Here is a 20,118-nt window from a genome sequence, read left to right as displayed (position 1 = left end):
ACAGGAAAAAAACAGCAAAATTACCTTCATGAACTGTAATGCCACAATTGTCACACTGAATAATTTCGTCTGCATCTTCACTATTATCTCCAAGACAAACACAGCAAATCAGAATGTGGTCCATTTTTTGGGAACTCCAGTTTTGACTCTTCTCAAGAATCAGCGAGTCCTAATATTAAGATAAATCAGAAAAATCACACTTTAATTAAAAAGTAATTTATACACATAATTCTCATTTTGCTTCAAAATACTTTCTTGTACTTCAAATTTATGTGGCATTCTATTAGTCCTTCAAAGTGTGCTACACCACCATCCAAGGACCCTTTACACATCTTACTCTGTCGTTCCTCTGCAGGTTGCCCCTCTGTAAAGACAGAAGACACAGGCATTCAAAAAGCTCCATCTGCTTAATATTTGACCTTGGCCTTTAAACTAGGGAAAAGGGAACACTTAATCGTCAAGTAATTACCAACCCTATATACAGACTTTCAGAGTCTGAGGTGTGGTTCCTCCTATATACAGACTTTCAGAGTCTAAGGTGTGGTTCCTCCTATATACAGACTTTCAGAGTCTAAGGTGTGGTTCCTCCTATATACAGACTTTCAGAGTCTGAGGTGTGGTTCCTCCTATATACAGACTTTCAGAGTCTGAGGTGTGGTTCCTCCTATATACAGACTTTCAGTGTCTGAGGTGTGGTTCCTCCTATATACAGACTTTCAGAGTCTGAGGTGTGGTTCCTCCTATATACAGACTTTCGGAGTCTAAGGTGTGGTTCCTCCTATATACAGACTTTCAGAGTCTGAGGTGTGGTTCCTCCTATATACAGACTTTCAGTGTCTGAGGTGTGGTTCCTCCTATATACAGACTTTCGGAGTCTGAGGTGTGGTTCCTCCTATATACAGACTTTCAGAGTCTGAGGTGTGGTTCCTCCTATATACAGACTTTCAGAGTCTGAGGTGTGGTTCCTCCTATATACAGACTTTCAGAGTCTGAGGTGTGGTTCCTCCTATATACAGACTTTCAGAGTCTGAGGTGTGGTTCCTCCTATATACAGACTTTCAGAGTCTGAGGTGTGGTTCCTCCTATATACAGACTTTCAGAGTCTGAGGTGTGGTTCCTCCTATATACAGACTTTCAGAGTCTGAGGTGTGGTTCCTCCTATATACAGACTTTCAGAGTCTGAGGTGTGGTTCCTCCTATATACAGACTTTCAGAGTCTGAGGTGTGGTTCCTCCTATATACAGACTTTCAGAGTCTGAGGTGTGGTTCCTCCTATATACAGACTTTCAGAGTCTGAGGTGTGGTTCCTCCTATATACAGACTTTCAGAGTCTGAGGTGTGGTTCCTCCTATATACAGACTTTCAGTGTCTGAGGTGTGGTTCCTCCTATATACAGACTTTCAGAGTCTGAGGTGTGGTTCCTATACTTCCATAAAGAATCGACCTCGTAAAGACAAGACACACATATACAAAGCAGGAGGAAATAAGTAAAGATAACACGGAAGTAAGTACGCCTGTGATGTCTGAAGACTCCACACTCCAAAGTGTAAAAGGTCCAGAGTCACCCAACTACTTAGAAAGAGCCTGAATGCAGAAAACATTTACGTAGTTGCTAGAAAAGTGAGAAAATGTACTCCGTACACTTACGGCAAGAAATATCTAATGCAAACTAGTTATAAAGATAACTAGCTACTATCAATGTAAAACATAAAAGTCTTAATATCAGATGAGTAAAAAAGGATAAAATTTCAAGAAAAGAAAGCCTATCCATTTTAATTTAAACCTTTTACATTTGTGGATGTAAACTTTAATAAGGAAACAATTAATTCTGGCACAGTAGCACTCTCATACAGCTCTAGCCACATGAGAGGATAAGGCAGAAGGATAACTTGAGCCTGGGAGTTAAACACCAGTTTGGATAAAATAACAAGGTTCCACCTCAAAAAGCAATGCACAGTCTTGTTCTATTCATATATAACACTTAACATAACAATGTGGCATATTTGTGTATTTTCACTTACAAAGCTAACCACAGTCAAAAGCAAAACTGTTGATAGTTCCATGCCACAGTTGCTAAACATATTTAATTTCATATTAGTATTTTGCTGGTTAATATTACTTTAAACTATCAATAATCTCAAAGGTAACACTTGGAACCATCATTTCAATAAAAACTATAAAGGATATTTTTAAATATTTTGTGGGAAGGAGGTGTATACAAGGTTGGCCTCAAACTTCTAATCCTCCTGTCTCTAGTTCTCACTAGCTCTGATTACAGGCATACGCCACAACACCCACTGACAATCCTTAAAGGTCACAATAAATAATTCTCTTGATGAATTTTTATGAAAAGCATCTAAAATTAAGCTGTAAAAGAAATAAGGGAAAGCAAGAGGAGACTACCTTATATAGTCTATCTTTCACCTGTCAAACATATAGTGTTCCCGTTTGTAAAATGACAATGACAAAATTAAAAGGGAACAGAAAGGTCATTGTAAGATTCCATGAAGTAATAAAGGTCCTCCATGCTATATTATCCACACCCTTCCTCCTCTCCTCAATACTTTCTGTACATGGTTCAAAAGAGAAAGACAGACTGACACCTAAGCATGAGGCAAGGGGTGGGATATGTTCTTTAGAACCTCAAAGGTAAGTGACAAGCTCAACTGAGCACTGATAATTCATCATCTCCTTGGTAACTCCAAACCCTTCTCATAGGCTATCATTTCTAGGCTGCTTTGGTTTTCTGCTTTGTTGAATATCACAGACTAGGAAATGACCTAGTGAAGAGGCTACCTGTGCTAATGGACTGTCAACATTTGTATGATACAATTACATGTAAGCCTTAGAAAATGGCTTAATACAGAAAATAAGAGAATCCTGTGAATGAGAAAAAAGTGAATTTCTTGAAGTAGAAACTAAATCAATGGTCTGTCACTTCTCTGCATGTGCTGTGGCTTTTCCCCTCTGCAAAGGGAGAAAATGGAATTTTCTCTGTGTTTTCTGATTTTATTCAGAACAATGACTAAGCTAGCTCCCTATGCCAATCCTCTCTACATGTATAATGCTCTAGTGCCTGTGACTGAGAAAACAGCTGTGACTGCTGATCCAGTGAGACGCTTGTTCCAACTGTATGTAAAGAAGTGGGGACAGCAGCCCTATAGTGTTCTCCTAACAGTGGGCCAGAATAGGTGGTTCAATGGGAAAAATCTAAACCAAAGTTTTGAAAACATGATCTTAGTGTCTGTTAATAGAGCAAATATGCATTACTAAGTGTGATTATAAGTGTGATTTAAGCACATTTATAATCAAAATAGTAGAGGCTAGTTTCCTATAAATTTGTTACCATATTTCTGAAGGTATATATCTTCTTCTTCAAAAAAAAAAAACTAGGCTAAAACCTTTAATCTTTTTTTTTATATTTACATATCAATTCAGTTATTTATTCCAAGTTCCCTTTGGATTATCCTATGAATCTGCATCTAGTCAGCCCAGCCCCTTGATTTTTAGAAGACAACAAGCACATTTTTCTTTTACATTGCAGAAGAATAATTTAGAGATCTGCCAGCCTTTGGTAAGCACAGATAATGAGCTAGATGGATGGGATCCCACCCTGGCGTTACCATTCCGACCACACCTGGTCCTAAATTCACTTTGTCTTTGGCTGACTTTGAACTCACGAAAATGCCTGCATTTGTATCTGCCTCTCGTTTATCTCTCTGACAAACTCTCTCAGTGAAGATGCATCTATATCTTTTGATCTGTGAAGCTCCTTATACAATTCAAAGACAGGAACAGTGTCATTCAATACCCACCAAGGCATTCCAGACCATTCCAGGCCATTCAGTATTGTAAAACCTAATCCTCAGACAGGAGGTTTTCAGGAGAAAAAAAAAAAGCATAGGAAAACAGGTAAAACCTTTTATCTTTAACAAAAAACATTAATGAAGCTTTACACAAAAATAGTTAAGTAAGTTATAGAGAGCAAAAGAAAACATCTAGAAATTAGAAAAAAAGGGGGCACTGCAATAATAATTCAATGATTGTTTCATCTTTTTTCTCCTTGGAATTTAAAGTTAATCTTAAAAGAACTGGAGGGAGGTGAGAATACACAGGAAAATATATTTATATGTAAAAGTTAAGTGAAGGGGACTAAGTGGAGAAGAAAGGGGCACATGTAAAGGGAGGAGCGGAACCAGGCAGAGGAGAGAGGGAAGCAACTGAGAACTAAGTATAATGCATGAAGATGCTGGGTCAAATCCCAATGCTCTGTATGCCGACCTAAAAATAAATAAATATACAGTTGCCCAAAAATGAAACATTGCCTAGAGTTCTCCCTGCATTATAAAACATATTTAGTGTTCATCTGACATGTATTCTATAAGATGTTTATAAAATATATACAAAAGAACTAAATTGAACCTGTTGTATTCAAATTTAATAGAGAAAACTCCACTCACTATACTTTACAGAGAACTAGTTTTAAAAGATAAGAAAAAATAGTATGTCAAAAGTGTGATCAATAATTATTCATAAATGTTTTATTTAAAAGTTTAGTTAAGGGGTTGGGGATTTAGCTCAGTGGTAGAGCGCTTGCCTAGCAAGCACAAGGCCCTGGGTTCGGTCCCCAGCTCCGAAAAAAAGAACCAAAAAAAAAAAAAAAAAAAAAGTTTAGTTAAGACTCTCAAAAAATATTTGTATAATACTCCAAAACTGTTTTGAATAGGACTTACAGCCACTTTTTCTACAAAATGTATAAAGACATAACTAACTAGCAAGACAGACATCCCCAACACAGACGTATCTTCAGCAGTTCAGCAGTGTGCTAACAAGAACTGTGAATGTGTCTTGTAATTATTTGATCCTCTGCTTGAATTACTTGAACACACTTGCCCTATAGAAACACAGATGGTTTTTCAAGAGAAAGGGTTAATATTTTCCTACTTAAAATATTGATGAATTTTGCCAAAATCTTTATTTATTAATTGCAAACATCAGGTGACATTTATCATGAAGCATAAAAGAACCTTATATGACAGATTCTTATACTAAGGCAAATATATAAGGTTGTACTTATCAAAACAGTAATCCAAGATCCAAACTGTTCTACAGAACCTCAATGAGAAAGAAACATTTCCTCCTTAACAAAGCAAGACTGTCAATTCTACTGACAGAATTTCTTCCATTCATAAAATTTCAACTACAGCTCTAAGGTTCCATGTCTTGAAAAAGAAAACCATTTTCTGAAAATGTTATACTACCCATCTTTGAAAAACTTAAGTCAGAGATAAATGGGTAGACAAAATGGTATTAGTGACACTCAGAAGTTGCAAAATTAAGGACCGAAAAGAATACAGCCATACTTCAGGGCTGTTATCTAGACTATACTAATTTAAAAACTACCAAGGCAAAAGCCAACAGTCACCAATTTGCAGAAAATGTAACTCATCAAGTGCTTATCCACTCTGAAGCAGTGAAGGCGTGCTCCAGGAAGCTCTTTTGCAGAAAGTGTACAGTAAGGACTATGCTCATGGTGCTACTGTTGTGCTATCTACTTCTGCTCTTCTTCTGTGAATGGGTGAAGTGTTCAAGAAGCTACATAAAAAAGCCAGTGTTACCAACCTGACAACTTGCCTGTGTCTGTGGTTTTGTGTTTCAAAACCTTTTAAGTGGTTTTGGTTTGGGGTTTTTTTGTTTTGTTTTGTTTTTAGAATTTCTAAGGTTAACTTGAAATTGTAAATGTCAATAGACGTATCAATCTAAATGATAATACATGTCTTCAATAACTTCTTAATAAAGGGATCCTCATGACAAAGTGTTTTAGAAGCACCCTCTATGTGCCTAGGTATGTTGAAGCCAAATGAGTGTGAGTTATAAGATAGCCCTGATCAAAAATTCCCTAAGAAATTCAAAATTGTTGAAGTTTAAGAGCATCATTTACCTATAGACAATCCACATTATTTCTCTGCCAACAGACTTGGCATTGCAACTAAGAAAAGGTTTCCAGGTAGTAACTAAGTATGATATTCTTGTGTATATTTTTAAAGCCACACTTTCAGCTATCTCTACTATGAAGTTTCCACTTATAGACAAAAAGGAGAAATATAAAATTTCAGAAACAAAGTTGTTAACTATAATGAATATTTACTTATCATTATTATTACCCAAAGTAGGTAGCTAGAAAGACTGACAAAACCATTGGCCATAAGGCAACAAAAATAAACTTTAAACATCTCTCTTAAAAAACAAGAGCAAAAAAACAAACAAACAAACAAAAAAAAACCAAGAGCATATAAATAGAAAACCTAAACTCATAGTAATCTAAACTGATTAATTACTTAAGTAAAATTTGATACCTTAGTTTATCATAATTTAAATCTAATTAAAATCATGAAAATTATTGAGGAGTTAAAATAGATGTGAATACAAAACTGTAACCAAGCTTTAAGCAGGTTGTTCTAGAGAAACTAGCTTTCTACAAGTTATTCTGTGTGGGTACTTTTCTAAGAAACACTTTGGGATCTCATGCCAGAAATATTTCCAGGACACTTAAATATAGGTCCCATTATTTACCAGAATATTTCAGTTTTTTACACTAGTACAAGAAAAAACAAAAAAACAAAAAAACTAACCCATATGTGGTCCTGAAATGCATTATAAAACTTCGTCTATTAACCAATGTTATCAAGTAGAGGTTATTAAAAAACAACTATATTTCTACACATATACAAGTGTCCCTACATATTAACATGATCTTCACCAGAGGTCCTCTCTTATTAAATTACTTCTGTGAATAGTAACCTAAACATGAAAAGTTTGATATGCTGTCAAAAGTAAGCTCAGTCAATAGATATAGAATAAGTGTTAAATGTAAAAAACAAACTGAACAAATGCCAAATCTAAATGCTAACCAATACCCATAAATATGCCAAAACAGCACTAGTAATATAGACAGCTCAAGTATAACCTGAAATAGCACCCTACTAGGTCCTCACATGAGTTTTCCATTACCTAAAGAATTAGAATAGCGTTGAAAACAGGCAACATTATTCATAGAAATAAGAGCAACCTAGAAATTAATCAGTGTATACAATGAAAATATAAGCTTTTATTTCATCTCTGCTGACATGAAACCCCTAAGAGTTTGCTATATATTATTCAAGAAAAACAAACCCACAAAATTTATAATAAGCCTAACCAAAATAGTTACTACTCTGAAAATCTGTAAGCAGAAAAAATATGAAAAAATAAAGCATAAAGAAAATCTACCAGTCTAAGCTACTTCAATGATATGAAAAACAAAAAAAAGGTGAAGAAGTAAATTTTCTTGACATAAACACATTAACAGAAATGACATAATTAATACAGTTCTACATGTGATGTTACATACATCTACATGTAAGACATCGACTCAATCTTTCTTTTGGAAGGAAAACACATAGGCACACAGACAGAGACACAGATATGTTTAACTGAAGTCTTGAACGTTGCACTCTGGACCAATGGGCAAACCTAACTTGCAGGAGAACTTCAATGGCAGGACTGAGTCATACTGTTGCTTCAGGATAGAAATGTTTGTTCTATGGGGTAAACGTTTGCTTTTATTTTTACTTCTTTGCAGAGAATTTGTTCATTAAGGATGTGTTAGGGGGAAAAAAGGACATTTTACTGTCACACACATAAACCAAAGATTGGTGACTATACTAAAGACTGCTACAGCTGATAACTAACTTAAACTTTAAGAAAAATCTAAGAGAGAAAAAAAAGAGTTATATGTTAACTTCTTCTAATGTATGCAAAAGCCTTATTTTTTATGTAGCTATAGACAAAAAGCTATGTTTGAAGAAAGACCCTCTACTTTCCTAATGCACTCATTGCCAGTTAGCATCTATGAACAGAGACAAAATAGAAATGGGAATAGAAAACTACCATTTCCCAAGTCTGTAGATATAAAAATGTCTCTCTACATACTTTCCTTGGGAATGGAGAGTACAGATCCTGGAGAATGCTGACAAATAGTGGATAATTAAAAGTTTGTTGACCAAATGAATAAATGTTAAATTTAGGGTGTTCATTGACTCCTACAACTAAATAAAATTTCAAGGAAGCCACTTAATAAAATAAGCACTGATTTAGAAAATTCCCTTTCCCCAGACAGACAGATATCATAAAAATTGGGTTGCTCTACCTCATTACTCTTGCTTTGAGATAGGGTCAGGCTATCATTGGTCAGTTCCTCATCATCAGCACTGTTTCTGCTAAGAACTTTACTCTTCTTCTTCTTGCCACCTGCTTCACTAGCAGGGCTGCTATGGTCTTCATCATTGCCCTCATCATTCTCATCTTCCTCACTCCCACTTCCCTCATCGTCATCATCCTCATTGTCTCCATCACTGCCCTCCTTCTGAGATGCCGATCTCCCCTTTCTCTTTACTACAGTAGGTCTCCAGTCATTGTCATCCTCACTGTCATAATCATCCATATCATTCAGCTCTTCCATGGATACAAAGTCCAAGAGGGGCCGGTTTCGACGAAGATTCCATTTCTTGGGCTCACTGACTTGTTCCTCCGATGAAGTGGTGGTGGTGGGGACAGCAGGGGAGGTAACAGCAGGAGGGCTTGTGGCTGGTGTGGTGCCAGCAGCAGAAGCAGCAGCACTATCAGATACTGTTGCTTTTTCTTTGTCCTTCTCTCTTTCCTTTTCTTTCTCCTTCTCTTTCTCCTTTCTCTTTCTAGGTCTTTCTCCGTTTTCTTCTTCTTCCTTCTTTTCCATTTTAATTAACTGTTTGTCTGATGACATTATTTCCTCTGTAGAATTTCTAAGCTGTTCTTCTTTTACTTTAATATCTTCATTCAGTTCTTCTTCTAAAATGTTTTCCTCAGAATCACTACAGGAACCTTCTCCACTGTCCTTTGAAGGGTCTTCACTTCCATTACCACTCCCTTCAGAATCTGTTAAAAATATGAGAAAAAAAAAACCACACATATGTATATACATACACACACACACACAACACTGACACAAATGAAACCACCAAAACTTGTGGATAACTCGCAAAACAATATAAACGAACCTAAGGCAAAGGATGGTAGACACTCCCAACCTCGTTAAATAATAAGCCAACAGAGTTGGTATATGATTTAAGCCAGTATGAACTAATGACGATGAGAAATGAAATGTTAGAAGACCTTAAACATAGCACCACTGATTTATATCAAATAGCTTATAGTAGTATAATGACATAGAGATAACTATTTTCAATAGTATGTGTTTAAGAAGCACTTGACTGTAACTTAGTCATAATATAATTTGCTTAGTCTTCCCTTTACATCCTCCTTTCATATAATCTGCATACTTATACTAATGCATCACATCTCAAACAAGAAAATGTTAGCCCTGTAAAGTGTCTATTAAATTTTCTATCTATCAAAACAAGCATAGAAATATTCTATATCATATTTCTATGATAGTCAACTTGTAGCAGATGTTAGATCAGTACAAAGGCAAAATGGACAATATCAATGGCACATAAAAAATGGAAGATGAAAGAAAATTTCAGTCTTGCTGATGAATAGGATACTGCTTATATCATGTGTCATGTAAACTTTCATAAGTTCTAGCTACTAGATGCCCTTGAATGCTGACAAGGAAATCAATCTGTCCTAAAATGATTAGCTACCTGCTACTGAATAAATAGGCTATGATTATTGAGTAGCTCACGCAAGCCTTTAATTAGTAAGCTGCTTCTATTCCCACCTAGGGCAGCAGAGTCCACATCAACCCAGCACTATTCTCTATCCTAATCTTGTCTGCACATAAGCCAACAAATAAAAGTTTGAAATATTTGGACAGGAGGATAAATGGAAGTGGAAAGGGAAGATAAGGATTTATATATTCCAACTGTAAAATCTACAGAAAAACAAATCGTCTGCATCAAACTGTCTAGAATCGAAAAAACAGAAATACTAAAATAGCATAAGGTATTATTGATTCCATACAATTTTAATTTCTATGAATTTAACTTTCTTCGACTTCTAAAATTAAGTAGGAATTGAAGATTCAAAAGTTAATTAGTATAGCTAAATCCCCTCAGAAGCCCCATATGCATGCCTAATAATCACACAGCTGTTAGTCAGCTCACGTAAGAAATGGAAACAACAGAATAACTCAGTGAAATTACTATCAGTCTCAAGACTATCCGCTTATTCAACAGTGTTATGAATAAAAACAAAACCACCCTTATTCTAACAATCTTACACAGGGCACAACCACCCAAGCCAATCAATTCCTTAGATCAGACCTCTGGAGCCAGGTATGTGTGCTTCAATTTGGAAATGTTCACATGTTATGAAAATAATTTGGAATATGTGTAATATACTATATTAATAATACATTAGTGCCTAAGGTTCTATTCTACTACCAAATACAATAGTTCAACAGTATAAAGTATAAGTATTTACAGAATATGAGAAATGACACAAAATAACTGTTGGTTTTAAACAGGTTTTGCTATAAAACAAGTCTCCGCCAAAGTTGAGAAATTCTTGTAAATCTCTGAGCTTTTTGGATTTAAAGAGTACGGACTCAATATCATGTCAAAGCAACTGACCTGTTTTCAGCTCAAGAGTTCCATAAATCATTAAGAAAATTTGGATTTTGAAACCACTCATAATAATTAAGCCTAACCTACAAAGAAAAATCAGTCCTAGAAAAATCAGCAATAATTCCTACAAATTTTTAAACAATAGTCTTCTGAGAAAAAAGTGATTCCACTAAATACTTCAAAGGCAAGAAGAGACCCCTTGTGCACAGAAACTAAAGAACACTAAAACACAAGCAACACTGAAATCAACAAAGCTAAAAAGCAGACATGAAGGACAGGTCCTCTTCTTTAGATCAGTCATCTAGAGGATATTTTAACACAATAAATTACTAGTCACTACATGACTAAAGCTCAGTACTAGAGAGTATGGGTTCCTGATGAGAATCCAACTTCTTATTACCTGGGAAACTTTACTTTTGTGATTTCATTTTCAGTGTCAATACTAATGCAGTAATTTTCAAATGTGGAGGTAAACTAATATTCTTTGGTTTGTTTTTGTTTTACTGTCATGTCTCAGCACACTGCAATGTTACGATTCAACTGTTTTTAACTTTCTATTTGTCAATGTATTATTACAAGAACATGACATTCTTCTCCAAATTCAAATACTAATGGGTTGCCCAACCTTTTAGTCACAGAATGTAACATCTTAGTCATAATCTAATCTAACAATAGGACCAGGGTCTCAGAAATATAACTTTTTCATAATTAGTCATCTATTTTGGTTAATATTCTCCATACTCATTTGAAGAGCAGAGATACTTATTCATAATCACAAACAGATAATAACCACAATGAAAAAACAAGGTCCACAGCTGGCTATATTTTTAAAGGCTGCAAAAGAAAAGCATTTCTATTTGCACAATGTCAAAAAATACCCCATGCTCCTTTCCAAACTTATTCCATGTGGAAGAAAGAAGGAAGGAAAGCAAAGAAGAAAGGAAAATGAAGTGTCAATCTATCTTATACATAAGGACAGAGTTAATCTCACATCTACAATGAACTTTTTTTACATTTAAAAATAACGTTAAAATTCAACTCCTATTCCTAATTTAGTTACAGATTTAAAAAAAAAACTTCAGAGCACATAGTATGTCAGAATCTCTCAAAGCAACAATCATTTCAACTGTTAAGAAAACTTTTCTTAGTTACAGAATTAACAATATACTTTCAAGGTCCCTTGACAATATTCAGATAATATAAATGTAATAATCAGCAGTCATCAGTGTCATAACAACAATGCTCATTTTTTCTTCATATAAAACAAATACAATAAGTACAATTTAGAGATTTGCAACCATGAAATATAATCTCAATCCAACAATTCCATAAACCTTAGTTATTCTTTTCATAGGTACAGAGCAGCAAGAATTAGCACTATAAATAAGCATAGTAAGCAACATACCACTAGTCTTCTGGTTAATCCTGAGTTATCCTGGAGTCACCTTTAACTAATTCTGAAGCCCATCAGTCAACCCAACTCATTCTCTACTGACTCTAGTTACAGATGTGCCACACTGCATTTCCTGGGTAAATTTAAATTAGAGCTTCTCTAATTTGGACAACTCTTTCCCCAAAAGATATGCATGCACTAGTTCCTAAAAACACTGGCAGTCACACAGCAGGTACAACAGGTAGGAAAGACACTACAACACTACAGGAATCAAGTATAAGACAGGGATGCTCTAAACACCATACTATACATTACAGGACAAACCTCCACAACAGAATTAGCCAGCACAAAATGCCAATAGCACCAAGGCATTCTGAGAAAACCACATCTAGAATAAGATCTCCATCTCCTCACTCTTTTCTTTTACTATTTCTTTTACTCTGTCCTATCCCAAATAGAAATAACATTTCCATGTCACCATACCTTTAACATTTAATATTTCCCTCACAAAATTGTTTTCCTCTAAATATTCTTAGTTCACGCTCCTCCCCTCATCCATCAATGGAATTGATAACATCAATCTGGTCTAAACTAATCCTTTCTCTTCCCTGGAACTATACACAGAATCAACCACCGCTGTATTACTCATTATTTAGTAATTGCAATCTAATGACTTCTTTGTGATTTCACCATAATGTTTGGAAAAGTATTGAGTGAAATGCTAATGAATATAATATGAACAGTTTAAGCAAAAAGCACCACCGAAAGGAACTACAAACACCTCAACCTGATTCTTCTAGGCAAAATGGCTTCACTACCTATACAATCCATAAAGACCTAATTAATCCACTTTGCTTTATGTAGCAAAGAAAGGGAGAAAGGTCAGGACACCACCAATATATATTGTTAATAACATTACTAACTGCTCGCATCTTCAAAAGCATTTAATTTAGGTAAAAAATAATTATTCCTAACCATAGGCACAAATCAAATAAAATATTTTATTTAAGCTAAACCATGTACTTTCCAATATTCGGCTGGTTTAGACCTACAAAAATTAGTCATTGGTACATGGTTCCACCAAACATTTCCACAGATGATTCTTCTGGAGATCACTAATGTAATTGTAACCGTGCCCTAACTTAGGGCACATTTATTTTTTGTCCTCAACCAACTCTGAGAGGAAATAGTGCTGATCTAGCATACGTCAGTATCTGAGCTATGAGCACCGACACACCTGAGTCAAGGTAAAAAAGAAGACTCACCTGCCATTGACTATTATTTTAAATAAAACTATTTTCCAATGGCTCTTTTTCCCAGTAACATGCAAAAACTACAAAAACAAACTTGTGACCTGAAGGCTTAGATCACGTACACTTGCCAGGAAGCAGGATAGTAAACAACTGGGGACTATATGATAGAAGAGGTGACAAATAGTATGGATTTTTGAGTGCTTTTAGGGGTCATCATTAGCCAAATATAACATCAATAATTAGTATATATCAAGATCTGGAATCTTGACTTGGCTTAATACCATACATTCTTTTTAAGGTAGCTTATAAACTTATCTCTGGACTATTTCATCTCTCATAAATAGAAATGTCTATGAATGACTCCACCTCAATAAACAAAATAAATAAATAAATAAATAAATAAATAAATAAATAATAAATCTATCAAACCAGGACTTACTGAAACAAAACCATTTTTGAACATTTAAAGAAAGTAAATGGTGCAGTTTGTTTCATTAATTCCTATCTTCTAAATGGTAACAATTTTTTTGTCAGTTTAAAAGCTCACTGATAGGCCAGTACTACATTTTAGCAAAGAACACTCCTGGTAGTCATCCCTAAGAAGACATTTACCTCATTTCCCTTTCCTTTCTTTTCCTTTTTTGAAAGTATCAAATACTAGTGAATCAACTACATAGGAGATAAAGAGCTGCAAAGTAAAGGTTAGAAAACAGTTAATCCAGGTAATTTTATCAAGTGTTGACTGCTGGAATGAACTCATCAGGCCCCACAATTGCCAGGCCATTTTGATTTGAGACGTTATCAATCCCTTCTTAGTATCTAAACAATGGAAAGATTTTTGCAGTTAGACCCACTGGATATCAGTCTCTGAAGAGCCTCATGAACAGTCCTTTAAACTCAGTACCTCTATGACTGTAAAGGAGTAGCTCCTTAATGAGCTATCAGAAAACCTAAATGAGATTCCGTAGCAAATCATTATGCAAATTCTGTTTGCTGACACTGTTAATAGTAACACAATACCAAGTGATTATTATTATTATTATTATTATTATTATTATTATTATTATACAGTAAAACAAAAGCATTGCTTTGGGTTGCCTGCCTCTCTCTCTCTCTCTCTCTCTCTCTCTCTCTCTCTCTCTCTCTCTCTTCTTTTTTTAATGAACTCACCCTCTGAAACTGTGAGCCCTGATCAACTCTTTTCTCCTGAGAGTTGCCATGGCCACGATGCTTTGTAATGGCCATAGACAAATGACTAAGACAGAGGCTCTGGCTTCTTTGCTTTGGTTACATTTCTGAATGCATCATTTTTCCTTACTCCAACAACATATCATTAAATCATTGGGTTTTTTTCTTTCATCTTTATTAACTTGGGTATTTCTTATTTACATTTCGATTGTTATTCCCTTTCCTGGTTTCCAGGCCAACATCCCCCTAATCCCTCCCTCTCCCCTTTTCTACGGGTGTTCACGTCCCCATCCTTCCCCCATTACCAACCTCCCCCCAACAATCCCGTTCACTGGGGGTTCAGTCTTGGCAGGACCAAGGGCTTCCCCTTCCACTGGTGCTCTTACTAGGCTATTCATTGCTACCTATGAGGTTGGACCCCAGGGTCAGTCCATGTAGTCTTTGGGCAGTGGTTTAGTCCTTGGAAGCTCTGGTTGGTTGGCATTGTTGTTCATGCCAACCAAGTGATTTTTTTGTTTGTTTTTTATCTGTGTAGCCCTGGCTGGCTTTGAACTCAGAGTTCCTCTCAGGTGCCAGGATTAAAGCCATGTGCCACCACTGCCTGGCTGATACAAACTAATTTCATCTCTTCTCACCACCTTTAGAGACAGAGAGAGGAGAGAGTTGGAGAAAGGGAGCAAGATGTTTCAAATTCTCAAACTGCATGATGGGGTTTTAAAACATGTCAGAGGGGTTGGTGCATGATGGGATATTAAAACATGTCAGAGGGGCTGGAAGTATAGTCTAGCAGCAGAGCGTATAAAAGGCCCTGAGTATGCTCCCAGTGCTTCAAGAGCCCATGGAAGGGATGAAATTAGAAAGGCTTTTATTTTACACACTATCTAAATGTTCATCAATGGGAGAGAAATACAAAACCTTCTCAATGTTCAGATGTTCACTGATGTTTTACAGCTATAACAGTCCATATGATTTTCTCAGACTGCTTTAACTGAAACTTAACATATTAAGTATACATTAAGTATACAGAAGAAATGCATAAAGAAAAATCATAATATTTTCTTTCTGCTTTTAAAGTATGTGAACCTACAAGTTCATCATCTCTTCACATCACCAACTACAATATAAGCAAGCACAAATAATTTACTCAAGGCACTGTACCTGCTGTGTTACAGAACAAAGTTTCCTTGGACTTTATTCTGTCAGAGCTGGTACACAAAAAGAAATCCCCTAAGTATGCCAAGGGAGCCAATATTCCCCAATATGGGAATAACACTGTTCAAGGTTACTATGCTCTATATTATTCATATATACTCTTCTACATCTGGGGCACCTCGAGTCTTCATTCGGATATATAGGCATAAATATATTTTAGGGTATAGAAGGGGAAAATGTTTCTACATTTAGAATAGGGTCCCTCCCTATCAGCTAATCAATCATCTGAGTAAATATGGACAGGAAGCAGAAGCTATAATGAAAGGATCTTAGGGAAATGTGAGAAATTAAATGATCAAAATAAATGGTTTGTGTGCTTTTACTGTAAATGAACATTTTAATTAAAACTGGTTCAAAAAATAAAAAGTTAAAAATGCAGTGAACGGCAGAAAGCTGCGAGAGGGATAGAGAAAGAAAACATTTACCTGAAGCATCTCCAACTTTAAAATCACTGTCATCTGAACTATCATAATCAAGAGCTTCCAGGAGAGAAGCGGCCAAAGGCTTCACCTGCCTCCTCTTGGAGCTGCGATCCACTGTTAAAGAGAAAATAGTACAATCATTTTACAATCTCACCAAACAGGGAGAACTGTGATGCTAAGGGAGATAGAAATGACTTCGTGCAGGGAATCACTAACTGACTTCTCCACAGTGTGATCGCGGGGGAAAGTTGGGTTTGGGGACGCTGGTTGCAGAAGGCCTGGTTGCCCCTGAGGTAAGGCCAAGACCACTTCGAACAGCCCAAATCCTCGCCTAACTTCTAGGACTACTCGGCAATCCCTCATTCAGACACCACAACGTACAGAAACATTCGGCCACGACATCTCAGAAGCCAGGGCTCACTCCAAGGGACCACGGAGCAGCTTCTATCAAGGGTCTGTCTGTCCTGGAGAACCCATCCAACCCTCCCTGCTCCGCAAAGCGTGACTGGAAAGAAAAGTCGAGAGGGGCTGAGGCCTCGGATACACTTACTAAGGAATCCGTGAGGTGGTCGTTTGGAGACCTAGGGAAGGATGCGGGAGGCAAGGTACCAGGGACGCGCAGAGGGCCAAGGAGACAAATCGGAGAGCAGCTATTTAGGCAGGGCGGTGCGCCGACCGAGCTGGGGCGACCCCAGGGGCGGGCTACCGTCCCTCCCCCCGCCCCACGCCCGCCCGGCGCCACTTCCCCTGCGCTCCCTGGCCAGGGGCGCCAGGCCCGAACCGGCCGCCCTGCGAGAGGAAGTGCCCCGGTAAAAAGTGGAAATAAAAAGAAAACTTTTATTAGCCTGCACCAGAAGCAACAAAAAAGACCCAGAATTTCCAGTCGAGGGCCGACTGTCAGAGACAATAGGGAGAAGAACGACCCGGATACAGCTCTGCCAAGAAGGAAGTAAAAACTGTAGACGAAACCAGCCGCTAGCAGCAGAAGCTGAGTGCGCGTGCGCAGACTCGGTCCCTCGCCGGAGAAAGCCGAAACCAACCGAGTAAGATTGACTGGAACTCAGTAACTTTAAGAAGGATCAGAGGGCTCTCTGGCAGCCTGGGAAGCTCTGCCCATAGCCTAGGGAAACATAGACCTCCCTGAAACCATTCCCCATCACCTTCCAGTTACGTAAGATCAATTATTGATTTTGGTTTATCTTTGGAATCTTAAAGAACTATTAAAAACCATAACTGGTATCTATACCCTCCCACCACCTACTGCTTCAGTGAATTGCTTTTCCTTAAGTAGAAATGTCCAAAAATGTGTTTACTGGCAAAGGTTTGTAAATGAGAATGTTATGTCACATACAAAAAGAAGGTATTATTAATATTAATATTATTATTATTATTATTATTAAGTTTTATGGTTAGGGTGTTTGATGTGCTTGTACGTCTGTGTGAGGATGTCAGAACTTCTGGAACTGGAGTTACAGACAGTTGTGAGCTACCATAAGGGTGCTGGATCCTCTGGAAGAGCAGCCAGTGCTATTAGCCACTGAGATATCTCTCCAGCCCGAGTTTTTATTAAGTAAGATTCTAATCATAATGACTAATTTCTTTTACATGACCTGGGAGTTTGTTTCTTGATGGACAAGCTATTCCTCTGTCCTGAAGACAAGTTGTTCTGACTAAAACTCTGCCTAATCTGTTAAATCCTATGCATAAGTCTCCTAAACTACAAGGACCATTATGATATGGAATAGATTAGATGTGCTCCCCTATGCGTGCTAAATGCTACCCTAAGCTCTGAATGCCAATTCCTAGAATGAAGCTGTGTGTGCTAAAGCTGATTGGTTAAAACTGCAGTGATGTGGAGAAGCTGGAATATTATCAATCTAGACCTTAATTGCAAATTATCCTGTCTATGTTTTGCCTACTAAATAGTTATTCTTTGGCCACCTCTGTGTCAGATCTAACATTGTGTGACTAGCAGTTGAAAATCTTTTGGAATGAGCTAACTTAACAAAACCCTCGTATTGCACCAGTCAAAGGGATAAGAGTGTTGTCAGTGAGAATCCGAGGCTTATAACAGAGTTCTGTCCATCTTGCCATAACCCACCTACCTGATACATCCACCAGAGTAGTTGAAAAGTGTTGATTGAAAAGTGACTTTCTTCTATTACAATAAAAAGTTGATGAGATTACTACCTCATTGAACATAGCATTTAGAAGGATCCAAATCTGTGTTCCCAGTATGGCCACTCACATTTAGTCCTCTCTCAAGAGAGAGCTATGTGTTAGCATGCTCATTATATGTAAAAGTTACATCAGAGTTGAATTAGTGTTTGAAGAATTCAATTTGCACAAGTTAATCCATTAATTGATGTATGGGGGAGACAATGCCTCAACTAGATATCTTATCTCACCAAGTAAAAACTGCAGTGCTGAGAATGGGTTACCTCCTGTTGAGTCACTGGCTGGCTTCCATACAACCTTTCAAACAGCACAAACGATCACTTGCTCTCTACAACCTGATAGTAAGTTCCTATTGCTGAAGACACATTTTACTGTTATTGAACATAGACACATTAAGCTAGTACTCAATTAGAAGCTGCACCCCTAATGGCTACTGTTAAGGTGCTCTGCACACTACCAGAGGAGGAGAAAGGTGATTATCAATAGCACCCAACCACAAACAAAAGCAACCTGCCTCCAAGATATGCTGGTGCAACAGTGGCACAAAGGATATAGGAGTAACCAACCACTTTCTGATTGGAAGACATCCATATAAATAAACAACTAAAAAAACATAACACAACTATGGCAAAATTCCTCTCACAAGCATATTGTAGTTTATTTCCTTTGTTTTTTGAAGGTCAGTCTTGCCCATTAGTAGTCCAGCCTAATCGTGAAGTCATATTATCCTGTTACAACCTCTTAAGTACTAGGATTACAGGAATATGCCACCATGTTCAGTTTGGTAAGTTTCTCAGACTGTGTATCTATACCGGCAGAAAACAGTACCCGGTATCAAGTTACAAAAATTGTTTAAGATTATTTTTAAGTGCATTAAAAATGAGGGAAATATGCACTCCATGGGGCAGTCATTCAGCAACTTCAGATGCCACATCCTATCCTAAAGAAGCTATTAAAATATCTGCAGCAGTCTTAACAGTTTTTGAGCTACTCTTATATTAGACAAGGGCTTGAATGAAATCGATTACATTCATTCATTTATTCCACAAATATATGTTGAATGTCAGCACGTTTAACATGGAAAATGAAATGTTTTGAAAAATTGTAAGTGAAATTTGTAGACATCAAATCACTAAATGCAATGAGGAGTTAACTCTTCAAAGATACTTCACTACAACATATTTAGTAAATACCATATACAGCAATTTAGGGAATGTACCTTATGAAAAATAATTATAGTCTTTTCCCAGCCACAGTTTAAGATACAGCTGAATATATAATCAAGTAAATTACTGTTACTCTGGACAACCAAAGAAAGAATACACACGCTAAGAGGGGAGGAAACACAAAGGAAAAGCATTCTAGAGGAATTGATATTTCTGTTCAAACGCAAAAATGTTAAGTATGTAGCTAAACTGTGGTGGGGGTCAAGAGTGAAGGGAGATATTTTTTTAAAAAACAGAAATTTCCAGGGCTAAGAGCATGTCGAAACTAAAAATCTGATTGGTACACTATATGTTTGAGTAATAAAAAGGAAATAAAATTGCATCCTTTGAAAGATTTATTTGATATGGTTTGGCTCAAAACACAGGGAGAATGTTATTGCCAATAAAATGAAGGCATTGTAGTAAGAAATAACTAGTTAAATTATTACATGTGATCATTTAAAATAAAATGCCTGTTGATCACAGTCAATGGGGAAACCTGCACTTCTTATAATAGACCATCAGGATGGAGCAAAAAATAAATGGCCTGGGATGAACTGGAAAGCAGCTCCAAGAACAGCCAATACATGTGGGATGATGTCACAGGTGAGTCAGGCACAAGACAGAAAGAGGCCTGTCACTGGACGAGAAGGAAGGATGGGT

At 36.8% G+C, this 20,118-nt stretch overlaps 1 protein-coding gene across 30 annotated transcripts in view; it reads right to left on the bottom strand.

Moving 5' to 3' along the window:
• Positions 1 to 20,118, bottom strand: part of Phf14 (PHD finger protein 14) — a 183,226-nt gene that overhangs the window by 152,389 nt on the left and 10,719 nt on the right. For 7 of the 30 annotated variants that reach the window (XM_087658591.1, XM_087658585.1, XM_087658592.1 and 4 more), the window contains exons 1-4: positions 16,623 to 17,023; positions 16,076 to 16,186; positions 8,189 to 8,952; positions 25 to 169 (exon numbers count right to left, since the gene is read on the bottom strand). In XM_087658591.1, coding sequence (XP_087514717.1) covers positions 25 to 169; positions 8,189 to 8,952; positions 16,076 to 16,186; position 16,623 — 1,021 coding nt within the window. In that variant the 5' untranslated portion in view covers positions 16,624 to 17,023. 30 annotated transcript variants of the gene reach the window in all.

This window comes from Rattus norvegicus, chromosome 4, assembly GCF_021556685.1.
Source record: "Rattus norvegicus strain SHRSP/BbbUtx chromosome 4, alternate assembly SHRSP_T2T, whole genome shotgun sequence".
Classification (NCBI taxonomy): Eukaryota; Metazoa; Chordata; class Mammalia; order Rodentia; family Muridae; genus Rattus; species Rattus norvegicus.
This window is presented reverse-complemented; position numbering and strand designations above follow the sequence as displayed.